The sequence below is a fragment of the Dendrobates tinctorius genome, unplaced genomic scaffold, assembly GCF_039654945.1.
Source record: "Dendrobates tinctorius isolate UK_male_01 unplaced genomic scaffold, ASM3965494v1 ptg000011l, whole genome shotgun sequence".
Lineage (NCBI taxonomy): Eukaryota > Metazoa > Chordata > Amphibia > Anura > Dendrobatidae > Dendrobates > Dendrobates tinctorius.
Genome location: NW_027361679.1, coordinates 14135225 through 14151297, shown reverse-complemented (window position 1 = coordinate 14151297; position 16073 = coordinate 14135225). Strand labels below are relative to the sequence as shown.

At 41.0% G+C, this 16073-nt stretch overlaps 1 protein-coding gene and 1 long non-coding RNA gene across 16 annotated transcripts in view; one reads left to right on the top strand and one right to left on the bottom strand.

The window, feature by feature from the left end:
- The window catches only part of BMPR1B (bone morphogenetic protein receptor type 1B), a 708903-nt gene that overhangs the window by 684102 nt on the left and 8728 nt on the right, over positions 1-16073 (top strand). For all 15 annotated transcript variants that reach the window (XM_073589916.1, XM_073589827.1, XM_073589836.1 and 12 more), the window contains one exon: positions 14540-14837. In XM_073589916.1, coding sequence (XP_073446017.1) covers positions 14540-14837 — 298 coding nt within the window. The remainder of the gene's footprint in view (positions 1-14539; positions 14838-16073) is intronic.
- LOC141101093 (uncharacterized) lies at positions 989-14591 on the bottom strand. The gene is made up of 2 exons (XR_012234887.1): positions 14499-14591; positions 989-1185 (listed from the first exon to the last, which is right to left on the bottom strand). It is a non-coding gene; the product is annotated as an uncharacterized lncRNA (long non-coding RNA).

Here is a 16073-nt window from a genome sequence, read left to right as displayed (position 1 = left end):
CCAAGGCTCAGCGCCACATTAGCTGTCTTTATTCATAGTCTTTAATCTTCATTTTAGACAGTTTCTTGAAGTCATTCATTCTCTGGAAGTTGCGGGAATGATAGCAGATTTATGGGTATTTGGCATAAAAGATAGACGAGCTCCGTATATGATCTTTAGCCCTAATGTACACGTGACATAACTCTTCTCCTGGCTTCCATAAATGTTAGGGCAATTCTTTATAAACACGGGGGCATTTTACAAATACGGGATCATAATGAAAGATGCAGAAAGGGGCTATGTATGATGGCCGTGTAAGCGTCATATAGTTATTGCCAACATGAAAATGTGCAAGCTTTCGACTCAACACCCTTGATTGTCACTTTGTCCCACCAAAATAGAAAGATGGACGGGTCATTAATCGCTCAAAACTAAAACCTTTTCTTGCTTCCAATGCAAATGTGTAATTATTATTATTATTATTATTATTATTATTATTATTTATGTATATAGCACCATTGATTCCATGGTGCTGTACATGGGAAGGGATTACATACAAATGAACTTGGACTCATCTGTTAAACTTGCGCACAGAATTATCATTGTCTACTTGACTTCTGCTACTATTATTATTATTATTATTATTACCACTTTTGCATTAGTTGACTGAGGTCCATTTGCAATCCAAGAATGTCAAGTAAGCCCTTTGATAGATGTTTCCATGTTCTCCGAGAAAGAGAGATTTAAGTTTTTGTTTTTTTTCTCAAGAGAATGGTGAATTCAGAAGACAGGGAAGATAGGAAGAAGTTTCTGATTTTTCTAGTAAGATATACATAGTAAGATATTCATACAAGTTCCTTTGTCTTGAACTGGAAATTCTATTCCACTTATAAGTCACTTGTTCCTCTTCCCTTGAATCCTGAACTTGTGATTTTTCTCTATAAAAACAAAAAAAGCAGCTGAAATTCATCTTGCTCAAGACCAATTGTACAGCCAGTTCACTCAGGTGTGAGTTTACACAGTTTATTAAACTTTATGGAGAGGAGGGAGGCAGAGTGAGGAGCATTCAGCACAGTTAGATACCGGTCAGTCACAGGCAAGGTCAAGCTGCAGCTTTTATCAAAATGTTTTTCACTTTGGTATTGGATTCACAGCCACACAGCTCAGTGATGCTGTCCTTCATACTGCATCCTCTGCTTCTGTGTGCTACAAAACAAATATAGAAAAAAGAGCAGGAATCAGTCTCTCTGTGTGTACTGTATATGTGAGACATGGCAACGAGTCTCCACCCACCAGCTCAGAGAGAACTGAAAATTACTGAAAGAACCTGCAGAGCAGAAAACTAGTAAAAATACAGGATATAAGGCATGTAAAATCTACAAATTAGTGTTATTCTTCATGTACATATACAGTACAGCTTATTTTGCAAACCTGTCATCTGATTCATGCTGGTCAAACAGCAGAGAGCATGAAACAGAGCCTGGATGCATGATTGCAGCCAAGTATAAACTCATTTCAGAGAAAATAGACTTAGAAGATGTGGCTGTCAGATTTTCGGAATAAACTAGACTAGTCTAGCTCCACCCCCCAGACAGCTAGAGGTGATTGACAAGTCTCTCCCTTGTGTGTACATAGGGAGGGACCTGTCAATCATGTGCAGCAGCAATGGGAAGAGCTGGCTAGGAGCATTTAGTCTATTCTTATAGTGTCTGGCTCGATTTACTAACTATATTTTCTCTGAACGTCGGAGCATTTCAGATAAAACTAGACCTGGCTGCTATGTCTGAGAAAAATCTTGTGCTGACTGCTATTTGGGCATGATGAATCAGATGACATGCTTCATTTAAGTAAGATACATCTGTATTACGGCTTTATACAAGTCTCAGGTTATGGTCACAATACAAGTTTTTTGTATGTGCCCCTACGTGAGAATGAGTTTGGCTGACCCGACCCTACTTACAATGTGGTCTTATACCAGAAAATAAACCACGCTCACAGAGAAATGATAGAAGAACACAATGTATTCTATACTTAGGTCTCCATCATGTGGGATGATAAAAGGTAATAAAAGAATATCTTTTATTGTTACATAGTAGAGTTGCAAAATGTCCATCATGGATGAAGTCACTACACTTAATATTGTCCTACGTTGGTGATAAAACACAATTGTCCTGGAGTCCTGAAAGTATCCACCTGAAAAACTTTTGGTTTTTAACTTTGGTGTGCAAGTGAAGGCATTGTAATAGATTCATTCACATCTGCCAGAGTGACAAAACCTCACGTATGGTTGACAGGTCCAATGATTAATTTAGTGTCGGCCCCTTGAAAGCTCATGAAAAATGACAGATAAAAAATGAAAATTAATCTTTTGCCTCATGGCACGCACAGTCTGACAATGTGGTGGATATATTACCTTGCGGTCTTCAGTCCGGAGATGGAATTAACAAATTGTTTTCGCTTTTGTTTTGAATTATTGAGTTATGTGCTTAAGGCTAATCTTTTCATTATAGTAGTAGTATTCACTTTATTAACTCCAATTTTCCGTCATAAAAAAAGAAAGAAATATCATCTGGTGGTTAGTTTATGTAGCTCCAAAATCTTAATGTTGCCGTTTAAATATTATTGTTGTTATTGGTCAGCTGAAACGTCCAAACACAGTTTAGGAACCTTTGACTAGAAGCGCTGCCTAGTAAGCGTACGCTCGTGATTACAGATGTGTCCACCTGGTGGCACTGTGCTCATGTTGTGTTACGAGAATGCGAAAACTGGGAAGAATGAAGATAGAAACGTGTCTTCTGGATATTACGGAGTTTCTAGATATTATCTGAACCTCATTTTTTATATTATTGTGCTGTACTACTTATCTATCTATCCCATATCTATCCATCTATCTATGTATCATGGCTTTCTCAGTGAGCACTGCCATCATTTAAACAGCTTGTGTGCCCTGTAAGTCGACTAGCCTGGGAGATTTCACAGACCGACTTATCTAGAGATTGCCAATTCCATAATTATCAATCCTGATGCTGACAATTTCGGGACGCTCTAGTCCCACCTCTGGTTCCTCAGAGGACTGCCCTAATATAGGAAATACCTGTGTGTGGGAGTGGTAGGTGTAAACCAGTCCCTTTCCTGCTCGGCACACCACAAATTTGCTGGGGCTGTTTCTATACATTCATTACGACACATTCAGGATGTATGGCACATTGGCAATTCAGTGAGTGGTAACCATTATAGTCCCTATCACAGGTCCAAGACAAGACAAAGCTTATAAAGATTTGTATCCATCAGCTGCAGAAATGTCTCTTCCATAAAGTAATGTGGCACACTGAGGAAAGGAACCGACTGCTAATGGGTAACTGGTTATTCAGGCGTCACAGGCAGATTAACCCGCGCTGGCCTAGCTTCCTTGCCTTTCATATGCTGGGGTAGCACATGGTTTTGCAATCATTGAGCCATTCGGACAGCCTGGCAGCTTACTACGGACCCGTACCATATGTGGTGCACGATATGACATATGGAGAAAGTGAGGATTATTCTTCCGGCCTTCCAGGCTAATCGCTCATCTTGACAAGCTTATGTTTCACACACTCAAAAAATGTCAAGCAGAGTAATGTGATCTTTCACCACAACAAAACTGAGCAAAAAAAACGGAATCTTTTTTATATTGAAGGGATTATATTCTTGGCCTGCACATGGCTTCCTGCAAGCTACAGATGTAATTATAAACCATAGTAGATACAAAATAAAAGACTTCAAACGTTCAGGAAGTATATGAAGAAACGAACATTCGACTGCTGGAAGAGTCATCTAGCTGATTATTGAGAACTGCCAATATCTCAGCCAAATGGAGGCAGCAGTTTATGTTCCCCCCCAGAATAAATCTTACAGCTCAGCATTAGCCTTGTTCACACACTGCAGTACCTGATGATATTGTAGATAAAGCCAGGTCTGAATGCATAAGAGAAGCTGACATTTTACTTCATGCTTTTCATACTTTTAGGATCCTTCCTGCCAAACCCACTTCTAAATACTTTCACTATATGCACAAGCCCCCTATAATCTTCATGGGTTTTCTGTTGGAAAAGGTTGTGTCCGTTTAAAGAGGAAAAGTCGGTAAGAATCACTAGAAAACCAGCGAAAGCACAGGCTAGTGCAGGGTGAAACATCTCCAATTTACCTATTTAATTGCCCAGAAGACAACTAATAGAATTTGTCTGAATTGTTTCACCCTGCTCTGTCCTGAGCTTCCTCTGGTGTGCTTGTTCCTTTTAACTAGCATGGGTCTGTAAAAATCAATATATTTAGTGATAATTACAATATATTTGTTTCACAGAGGACCAGACACAGTCAGACGGCCATCTAACATGGACGCAGATCACATCGTGGTGCACGGACTGGCTCGCGGCTCTCCTGACTTCAGTGTGACAGCTGCATAGACCATTTGCTTATTTCCCAGAGGAGCATTGCTGCTTTAAGTCTCCTCATCTCATCATTCTTAGCATGTCATTCTCCGCAAGTAGAAACAATACTTCTTGGACATTGGTCAGACGCCTCTCACACAGCCAAACCAGATCTCACCCTTTGCACTGACGAGGGGCAGTACCCGGAAACACACTGTCTGCAAATGGAGATTCTGGTTTTGGCTTTTATCCTAAGTCATGTAACAAGGCTCGTTAAAGGGTCGACATTGACTTTTCGGATTGCTACTTCCAATAGGTGGCACTAGAGTTCTAGTCCTCTTCCTCTCTGAAGAGACAATTTGCATATTTCCCAGAGGGGCATTGCAGCTTTAAGTCTCCTCATCTCATCATGCTTAGCATGTCATTCTCCGCAAGGAGAAATGATACTTCTGGGATATTGGTCACACGCCTCTCACACAGCCAAACCATATCTCACACTTTGCACTGACGAGGGGCAGCTGCATAGAAATACATGCCATCATGCTCGGTTCAGGAGAGCCGCCAGCCAGTCCGTGCACTGTAAGTGTTATACCGCCGTCTGTCTGTGCCCTAAATGTCAGACCAGGGCAGCACAAATTGAATTGATTTTCTTTACAACACATATCAATCCATATTCTCCATTTCATTATTCAACCTGAGTATTAAGTACGTGTTTAGTGATACCAAGCAAACAATGAATGAACGTCAGGGAATATTCTTTCAACAAATAATCTTTTTTCTTAAGGAAAATTCTTAGGTCTGACTTTCAACCAAATAAATCTACCAAATCGACCAATTAATACTAGGAAGATCTTTGATCAGTTAGCTACCAAAGGATTATTTGTTCTTAACTTTTCACCTAGCAAAAGATCATTTTGGTTCATACTGTTCATTTTAATCGACTGTAACCTAATGTGTATAAGGTTATTTAATCCCTTCTATCCTGCAACCAACCCTTATTGTGGCACTGATCAAAAGGGATCCCCTGTAATCAGTAACCACACTGTGTAATCAGTAGAAAGCTCCTAGGTTTACGTTAGGCATTTACAAACGCTGAACATGCACGTGTGATGGCTGCCGGACGAGAGCTCATTCCGCCATTCTCCCAATACCCAGGATTGTTTCTCATTGTAACCTAGATAGACAGCCCCTATTTACCTACACACAATCAACTTTAACGGGTATGGGGGCTTAACCTGTTATATTCGTGTGTGGCCAGAAACAATGTGCTAGTGTACATGCATATGCTGGGGTATAGGTTGAATTCGAAAGGAAATTCAATAAATAAATACATAAACAGATAACTTCACTTTTCCTTATCAAAAGGTTAATTTATTTAAATACTCCAAAATGGTACAAAAAGTAGCTTTTAGTAGCTGGCTTAGTTACTCGCTGGATGTATATGTGACCGTGCAGGTGAACATGGCACATCGTACAGCCAGAAGTATGGAGACATCTGACCATTACATCTGAGCTTGTAGCACATCCAATTCCAATATTAGCTTTACTATGCGGTAGGACACCCATTGCCATCAATATACTCACTACTCTTCTTGGAAAAAACAAGGAAGCATCAAGAGCAATAGGGTCTTATCCGATGACAAATTTGCACAGGAGTGGGTTAATCTGCTCACCTTTTGGGGTTGTTAAACCCACAACCAAGGAATGAAGGATTGACAGCTGCTTTAATAGATCAGGAGATCCTGCCGTAGATAGCAAGTCATGGGAGGCTAGGAGTCTGTGCTGCTGATGTAATTCAAGACTCCAGCAGATATTGACCATGCGGTCTATTTTCAATGCGTTTCGGAGTTGGACCAACTTCTTCATCAGATGAGCCACATTATTGATGCCTGAGTGTGATCTACAGTGGGGCAAAAAAGTATTTAGTCAGTCAGCAATAGTGCAAGTTCCACCACTTAAAAAGATGAGAGGCGTCTGTAATTTACATCATAGGTAGACCTCAACTATGGGAGACAAACTGAGAAAAAAAAATCCAGAAAATCACATTGTCTGTTTTTTTTTTCCTTTTACTTGCATATTATGGTGGAAAATAAGTATTTGGTCAGAAACAAAATTTCATCTCAATACTTTGTGATATATCCTTTGTTGGCAATGACAGAGGTCAAACGTTTTCTGTAAGTCTTCACAAGGTTGCCACACACTGTTGTTGGTATGTTGGCCCATTCCGCCATGCAGATCTCCTCTAGAGCAGTGATGTTTTTGGCTTTTCGCTTGGCAACACGGACTTTCAACTCCCTCCAAAGGTTTTCTATAGGGTTGAGATCTGGAGACTGGCTAGGCCACTCCAGGACCTTGAAATGCTTCTTACGAAGCCACTCCTTCTTTGCCCTGGTGGTGTGCTTTGGATCATTGTCATGTTGAAAGACCCAGCCACGTTTCATCATCAATGCCCTTGCTGATGGAAGGAGGTTTGCACTCAAAATCTCACGATACATGGCCCCATTCATTCTTTCATGTACCCGGATCAGTCGTCCTGGCCCCTTTGCAGAGAAACAGCCCCAAAGCATGATGTTTCCACCACCATGCTTTACAGTAGGTATGGTGTTTGATGGATGCAACTCAGTATTCTTTTTCCTCCAAACACGACAAGTTGTGTTTCTACCAAACAGTTCCAGTTTGGTTTCATCAGACCATAGGACATTCTCCCAAAACTCCTCTGGATCATCCAAGTGCTCTCTAGCAAACTTCAGACGGGCCCGGACATGTACAGGCTTAAGCAGTGGGACACGTCTGGCACTGCAGGATCTGAGTCCATGGTGGCGTAGTGTGTTACTTATGGTAGGCCTTGTTACATTGGTCCCAGCTCTCTGCAGTTCATTCACTAGGTCCCCCCGCGTGGTTCTGGGATTTTTGCTCACCGTTCTTGTGATCATTCTGACCCCACGGGGTGGGATTTTGCGTGGAGCACCAGATCGAGGGAGATTATCAGTGGTCTTGTATGTCTTCCATTTTCTAATTATTGCTCCCACAGTTGATTTCTTAACTCCAAGCTGGTTGGCTATTGCAGATTCAGTCTTCCCAGCCTGGTGCAGGGCTACAATTTTGTTTCTGGTGTCCTTTGACAGCTCTTTGGTCTTCACCATAGTGGAGTTTGGAGTCAGACTGTTTGAGGGTGTGCACAGGTGCCTTTTTATACTGATAACAAGTTTAAACAGGTGCTATTACTACAGGTAATGAGTGGAGGAAAGAGGAGACTCTTAAAGAAGAAGTTACAGGTCTGTGAGAGCCAGAAATCTTGATTGCTTGTTTCTGACCAAATACTTATTTTCCACCATAATATGCAAATAAAAGGAAAAAAAAACAGACAATGTGATTTTCTGGATTTTTTTTTCTCAGTTTGTCTCCCATAGTTGAGGTCTACCTATGATGTAAATTACAGACGCCTCTCATCTTTTTTAGTGGTGGAACTTGCACTATTGCTGACTGACTAAATACTTTTTTGCCCCACTGTAACCAGTGTGCCGCATGAATAAGCGCACTATATCAGGTTACAGGCTCCCTCTCCTGTGCATTTCATTAGAAGGATCTATGGACCGTAGATTTATATGTATGACATCGGCCAAACAAATGTAGGTTGTCAGTGATGCGTCCCTATTAATTTTTTCATACATGTATGTCTGCTGCGGTGTAGCTGTTTGCGTTCCGAACTCCTAGCAAGGCAAGGACTCTCTGGTACATCTTTGTAGTAAAAGACAGTGAACAAAGGAAAATAAATCTGTAAGAGTTCCTGAAACACTTGAGCATATTTCTCATACAAACGTTCAAGGTTCCAGAATATCGGCGGCTACAGCTGGAAGTTTTCAACACCGATTTGTATCTGTTTATATATACATTGGATCAAACATGATCACTGACTGTAAAAGATTGTGTTTATGAGAATTTTTCCCTTACTCTTTAAAGGATTATTCCTTCACCCCCCAAAAAAAACAAGCTGTCCCCTAATCATTCCTTATCCATATTATATTTAACCCTGCCCCCAACACTGATTGGCAGCTTTCTGCTTATGCCCAGTGTACACAGAAACATGCCAGTTAGTGGTGTGAGCTGGGATATACAGAGCTCAGCATTCACGGGCTGGTAGATCTGCGGCAGATAAAACTGTGATTTAGTCAAAATCACAGCGAGCAGCTCAGTAAAGACCCCGTCACACTAAGCGATATCGCTAGCAATATCGCTATAACGTCACTGGTTTTGTGACGCAGCAGCGATATCGTTAGCGATCTCGCTACATGTGATACTTACCTCCAACCGGCTCCCCGCTGGTTATCGCTGATCGCGCGAGAACGGCCTGGTCCATTTCTCGTCGTCGGCACCCTGCTGTGGTGAGGAGCGACGCGTGGACGTGGGTGGGAGTACGTCTTCATCGCCTCGTCTGACAGGTAAGTAGCGACCCCTGCGATGTCGCTGGTGAGATCTGCCTGTTTGGCAGCTCACTAGCGACCCTTAGTGATGCACCAGCGATCCTGATCGCGTCATATCGTTGTCGGGATCGCTGGTGCATCGCTAAGTGTGACGGTACCTTAAGTGATACATTGCTGCTATCAGGACCTTTGCCCCTACAACATACGGCCCTCAGATATGATATCAAAAACCTGGTGACTGATTCTCTTTAACTACAAATGCTACGCTAGATAAAAGGAAAACAAGAGTTTATCTTCATTTACAGATTGAAATAGTCTTTAAATTTCCATTTTATTATAGATATGGGTGCCATCTTTAAAAAATCACTATAGGGGCTGCCATATTACCCTCTCTCATCTATCAATTTCACCCAAAGAAGTCATGTTAATTGATACCCTTCACTTGATATGTGCACAATCAGGCATGACCCAGATCAAGTGAGTGCAACAGCAACAATAAGGCATGAAATTATTGAAATGTGTCAAGTTAAAAAATATTTTCTATGTGGGTTAATATCTGCAAAATATCTTCAGGTTCTGCTTACATATTGAGTACCTTGGCATGTAAGGTGTTGTGATCTCTAATAGTTCCAGCAGATGGCAGCATTTTCCTTCCTATAATTTACAGACGTTCAGGTCCAGGGCATTCAGCAGTCTACAGCGCTAGGTGAAAGTACCAATAACACAATTACAATAGATTATGCTTCTCGATTGTTTTACTGAATTGAATTTTTCAGATCTGTCATATTTAGCTTGTAATTATACCGTAAAGCAGTCGTTGGGTTCACCCTGAGTAGTATGGAAGTTTATTCCACATAGATCGGTCATGTCATAATGTAAAAGATATGTATATATTATGTGCAGATATAATTCTATTTTAGGGATGTCCAAATTTAAGCCACCTCTTGATGACTGTCTTTATAGTCTTCTATGGTATATCTAATGCCCTGGAAGCATTTTTGTACTCTTTCTACTAACTGATAACTTTCAATGATGAGATTCCTTTGCTCTGTTGCATGCTATTTACCGACAATGACATAATGGCATATGCTGTAAAATGTAACTATGAAACTCTCAGGAAAATCCTACTAGAACAGCGAAACGTTATCTCTACTTAGTCAGAGTAACTTTGAAGGGATCCTGACAGCGGATACATGCGACGCGATCCTCGGACAGCATGTATCAGACACTCGCTGCATGATTTCACACAGGATTGTTTGACTTTGAAATGCTGAGGCATTTCAGAGAAAAGCATATTTTAAAAGCTGCAAGGGACCAAGCTGCAGGGGTGACTATTCAGACAGGCGGGTTCCAGGTGGCTCTCCGCCCACTGCCAATTACTGACGGGTCTCTCACTATGCACGCATGCAAGGAGAGACCCATCACTGTATAGGAGCATGGAGAGAGAAACCGCCGGGAACTCACCTGTCTGATTAGTCTCCCCTGAGTTTTGGTCCCTTTAAGGTTTTAAAGCATGTTTTTCTCTGAATCGCTGTAGCATTTCAAAGTCAAACATACATGGCTAAAATCCTACAGCCAGTGTTTGATTCCTGCTGTGGTAAACCCTCTGCATTTGCTCTCGTGCAGTCTTCTCTTTACGGTAGACTTAGATACTAAAACACCTTCTTCCTGGAGAGTAGTCTTCACTTGGGTGGATGTGATAGGGTTTTTCTTCATCATGGAAAGGATTCTGTGATCATCCACCACTGTTGTCTTTTGTGGACGTCCAGGCCGTTTTGAGTTCCCAAGCTCACAAATGCGCTTTTTTTTTGTCTTCGGAGTGTGAGGCCGCATAGCAAATACATGCAGCCGCACGCTCCGCTCCTGAGCGCCGGTGGCAGTCCTGGGTATTAACATGCGAGACTCGGCCATGTTCCTCACATGTGTGATCCCGGCCTAAGAGTGGTCTGTTTTTCTTCCGATTAGGGGCTCCTTTGCCCGCATGTTGAGGACTCACAGCAACAGCTTCCAAATATAAATGCCACACCAGGAATCAGCCCCAGATCTTTAGCTTGTTTAACCCCTTCACCCCCAAGCCTATTTTCACCTTCATAACCAGACCAAATTTTACAATTATGACCAGTGTCATTTTATGTGGTGATAATTCTGGAACACTTCCGCGGATCCCACTTGTCCAGTGAGTTCTCATTTTTTCCAAAAAAAAATTTCAAAACCATTTTTTTTAGGCACCACACATTTGAAGTGACTTAGAGGGTCCTATATGACAGAAAATACCCAAAGTGACACCATTCTAAAAACTACACAGCTCAAGGTGCCTTGAACCCTCAGGTGTTTCACAGAAGTTTATAACGTTGAGCTGTGAAGATAAAGAAATCACATTTTTCCCCAAAAATATTTTTTTTAGCCCCAAAATTTAGCATTTTCAAAAGGGTAACAGGAGACAATGCACCATATAATTTGTTTTGCAATTTCTACTGAGTACACCGATACCCAATATACAGACAAAAACTACTGTTTGAGAGCATTGCAGGGCTTGGAGAGGAAGGAGCGCCATTTCACTTTTTGAATGTAATATGTGCTGGAATAATTAGCAAACGCCATGTTGTGTTTGGAGAGCCCCTGATGTGCCTAAATTGTGGAAACCCCACACAAGTGACACAATTTTGGAAACTAGATCCCCCATAGGTGCTTCACAGAAGTTTGTAATATTGAGCTGTGAGTGAATAAATCACAATTTCCCAACAAAAATGTTTAGTCCCAAATTTTTTACTTTCATAAGGGAACAGGAGATAATGGACCCCAAAATTTGTTGTGCAATTTCTCCTGCGTACACCGATACCCCATATGTGGTCAAAAACTACTCTTGAGTCATAGTGCAAAACTCAGAAGGGAAGAAGTGCCATATTGGAGTTCAGATTTTGCTGGGCAAGTTTGAGGGTGCCATGTCACATTGGCAGAGACCCTGAGGTGCCAGAACCTCTGTTTTTACACGGGTGATACACCTGAAAGCCGGCGGGGGAGCAGGAGACATGATACTCACCCTCCTGGCATCTGCATATCAGGCTCTGCTGCATCTCAGTCCCAGCGTGTGCATCTCCCTTCCTATCTTCTTCCTGTGCTGGTCACATGGTACCGCCCATTAAAGTATTCAATATGGACCCATAGGGGTAGAGAGCATATTCATGACTTTACTGAGCGGTACCATGTGACCAGCGCAGGAAGAAGACAGGAAGAGAGATGCCGGGACTGAGATGTAGCAGAGCCTGATATGCAGACACCAGGAGGGTGAGTAGGACTGGGAGAGGGTGAGCCAGCCATGCCATATTCACTTGTCCCTGTTCCATCGTTGCGCTCAGTGACCCGGGTCCTCTGGCTGTGACATTCAGGTCACAGGGCACAATGACATGGTTAATGTGCGCCCTCTGCCTAAACAGTCACTGCAGAGAGCCGGCGACGCTGAGACGCAGCTGGCAGCAACGAGAGGTGAGTATTTCATTTTTTTTTAAATCACAGCAGCAGCATTATATGGGGCATATATTAATATGGGGCATGTTATGGGCCACCATTACCCTTTTTGCAGCATTATATGGGGCATATATTAATATGGAGCATCTTATGGGGCCACCATTTTACTTTTATTAGTATCTATTTTTATTTTTGAAATTTACCAGTAGCTGCTGCATTTCCCACCCCAGGCTTATACTCGAGTCAATAAGTTTTCCCAGTTTTTTGTGGCAAAATTAGGGGCTTCGGCTTATACTCGGGTTGGCTTATACTCTAGTATTTACGGTATGTTTTGATACGCTAAAATGCCAAAACTTATGACACTATCCAAATATTTCTGTACCTAACTGAAGATATAGTCCGTTGACAAAGTATTCTTATCCCATGAACTTTTCTACATTTTTTCATGTTACACCCAAACACTTAAATGTATTTTATTGGGATTTTATGTAATATACCAACACAAAGTATCAAGTATTTGTGAGGTGTAAAGGAAACAATACATGATTTTCTAATTATTTTACAAAAATAAATAGGAAAATTGTGACATGCATTTGTATTCAGTCCCCTGTAGTCTTATACCAGTAAATAAAATCATGAGTGACCAATTGCCTTCAGAAGAGACATAATTTTTAAATTGTGTCCCCCTGTGTATAATTTACTCTCATTATAACTACAGCTGTTCTGTAAAGGCCTCAGAGATTTATTTGAGAACATTAGCAATCCAGCAGCATTATCAAACGAAGGAGCACACAAGATGGGTTAGGAATAAAGCTGTGCAGAATAGTAAAACATAGATAGGTTATAGAAAAAAAAAATAGCCCAAGCTCTGAACATCTCATGGAGCATGGTTCAATCCATCATCCAAAAATGGAAGGAGTATGAACAAGACATGGCCGTCCACCTAAACTGACATCCCAAGCAAGGAGAAAACTAATTAGAGATGTAACAAAGAGGATCTGGAGGAGCAGCAGATATGCACAGCTCAGGTGGAAGAATCTGTCCACAGGACAACTATTAAAGTGCACTCATACGGCCGTATAACATGGACGATCCCTTCACAAAGCTGGGACTGACTGGCAGCTCTCCTGACCCGAGTGGGAAAGCATGTATGTCTATGCAGCTGTCAAGCTCGGGTCAGGAGAGCACCGCCGGACAGTCTGAGCATTGCAATGTGATCGTCCTTTGTGTTTTATGGCCATCTGACGGCGCTCTTAGTCGTATACTCCACAAATCTGGCTTTTATAAAAGACTGACAAATAGAAAGCCATTTTCTAAAGCAAACCATAAGACGTCCCATTTGCAGTTTGCAAAAAGCCATGTGGGGGACATAGCTAGCCTGTGGAAGAAGGTGCTCTAATCAGATGAAACCAAAGTGGAACTTTTTGGACTAAATGTAAAACAATATGTTGTGGAAAAGGAACACTGCACATCACCCTGAAAACACCTTCCCCACCATCAAACATGGTGGTGGCAGCATCATGCTGAGGAGATGCTTTTGCTCAGTTCACCTTTCAGCAGGACAATGACCTAAACATACTGCCAGATCTACAATGGAATGCTGTAGATCAAAGCATATTCATGTGTGTGTGAATGGACCAGTCACCAGTCCAGACCTAAATTCCATTGAGAATATGCATCAAGACTTGAAAATTGCTTTTTACAGATGCTCTCCATCCAATATCACTGAGCTAGGGCTAGTATGCAAAAAAGAATGGGCAAAAATTTCAGCCTCTAGCTGTGTGAAGCTGATAGAGACATACCCCCAAATCCTTGCAGCAGTAATTGCAGTAAATTGTGGTCCTAAAAACTTAGAAGGGCTGAATATAAATGCCTATCACAGTTTTTGGATTTATATTCTCAAACTATTTAGAAGACCATGTATAATTTCCTTTACATGTTACAAATACTTGCTAATTTAAAATTAAAATCCCAATAAAATACATTTTAAAAAATGTGAAGACATGTGGAAAAGTTCACGGGGTATAAATACTGATAGTAATATATGCATTGCATGTAGTTGAATAGATATGTAGCTATGTAAATACATGTATATGTACAGTGTGTGTATATATATATATATAGACATACATATTATATCATTTTTTTATTAACTACAAACTATAATAGCTAGTGATTATCTGCATCGGCATCAAATCTATTATTTAGGAACCAAGATTTGTGTTCTCACCATCCACTGTGACGTTCATTCTCTGTCACTTTCTTTTTTAGGATTCATTGCTGCGGATATTAAAGGAACAGGATCATGGACACAACTGTACCTGATTACGGATTACCATGAAAATGGCTCTCTCTACGATTACCTGAAGTCAACCACACTCGACACAAAAGCTATGCTGAAGCTCGCCTACTCCTCAGTCAGCGGGCTCTGCCACTTGCATACTGAAATATTTGGGACAAAAGGGAAGCCAGCAATAGCCCACCGGGACCTTAAAAGCAAGAACATATTGGTGAAGAAAAATGGAACGTGCTGTATAGCAGACCTGGGATTGGCAGTAAAATTCATTAGGTTAGTAATATAAGATAATTAGGTTAGTACATAATATGTTATTTGCTAGTTCACTGAAGCATAGCCAATGTCTTTGAACTCCCTCTTGTTCTGTCTTCTCGTGCTCCCCCTCCTCCATCTCTCTCTCTCTGAGTCAATGAAATAATCTCTTCCTCGATTTGTCAGCAATGTCTTACATTTGAAGACGCTGCATAATATGTACATCATTGTGAATATTTATATGCAGATGACTGAAAAGTTAAATGTCTGAATACTAGGTAGACAGCAACAGAATTGCCAGCAGTTACACAACATATGTCCTATTATTTATTCATGACCCAACTGCTTAAATCCTTCACTCAGAAGGTCCAGACCATATTGGTTACATGTACTGATCAATACCCAGCTGAGAGATTCCTATAAATCGAGGATTCTGAGAGCTGATAACCTTTCTGTAGGACAGTTATATTCCGAAGTGCATGCGTCCAAAAATATCCTGATAGGTTAATTGTCTTCCTGAGAAATTGGCCCTAGTGAGTGAGAAGGAAATCTGAAATGATTGATTCAAGAGCTTCCAAGTATGTTGGTTACCCACAGGAGCATACTAAGATTTCTCACTTTCTATAACCCTTTTTGCTAGCAAACTTTCTATATGCAGCACATCACACTTTTATAGGTTGCTTAGTAGTTAGTAATAGTAGTTTCCCAGAGGGTCTAGAGTGGTTCAACATTTAAATACCAATATATCTGGTATTCAAGGGATATGGTGAGGTTAATATTAATAATCCATGATGATCTAGGGTGATCATGAGTTAATTTCACTGGTTGGCATGGAGTGGTTTATTGTATAACCCTTTACAGAATATAAGAAAACATAGTTTTTTATACTGTTTATTGTGGATAATGATTAAAGGGATCTTCTCATGTTATTAATTTGCTTTAGTTAAACAGCATGAATCTAGGCAAATTTGCAATTGACTTACTTTTTATATCTGCTGTCTTTCTCCTGCAAAGAAAGCTTTTATCTTATATAGTGTACAGCTCATTTCCATGAAACTTGACCACTAGCTCTTGCCTAGGTCCCGACCGAGTGTGTGCAGTAGTTGCATTCCAGGAGCTGGGTTAACTCTTAACATCCCAGTCAACCTTATCCAGCCTATTAATTTTTATTCAGCAGTTGGCTGCTAATCTTCCTCAGCTCGGTTCCTGATGAATGGCTTTTATCAGTCCTGTAGAATTGCAATCGTCCCAAGTCCC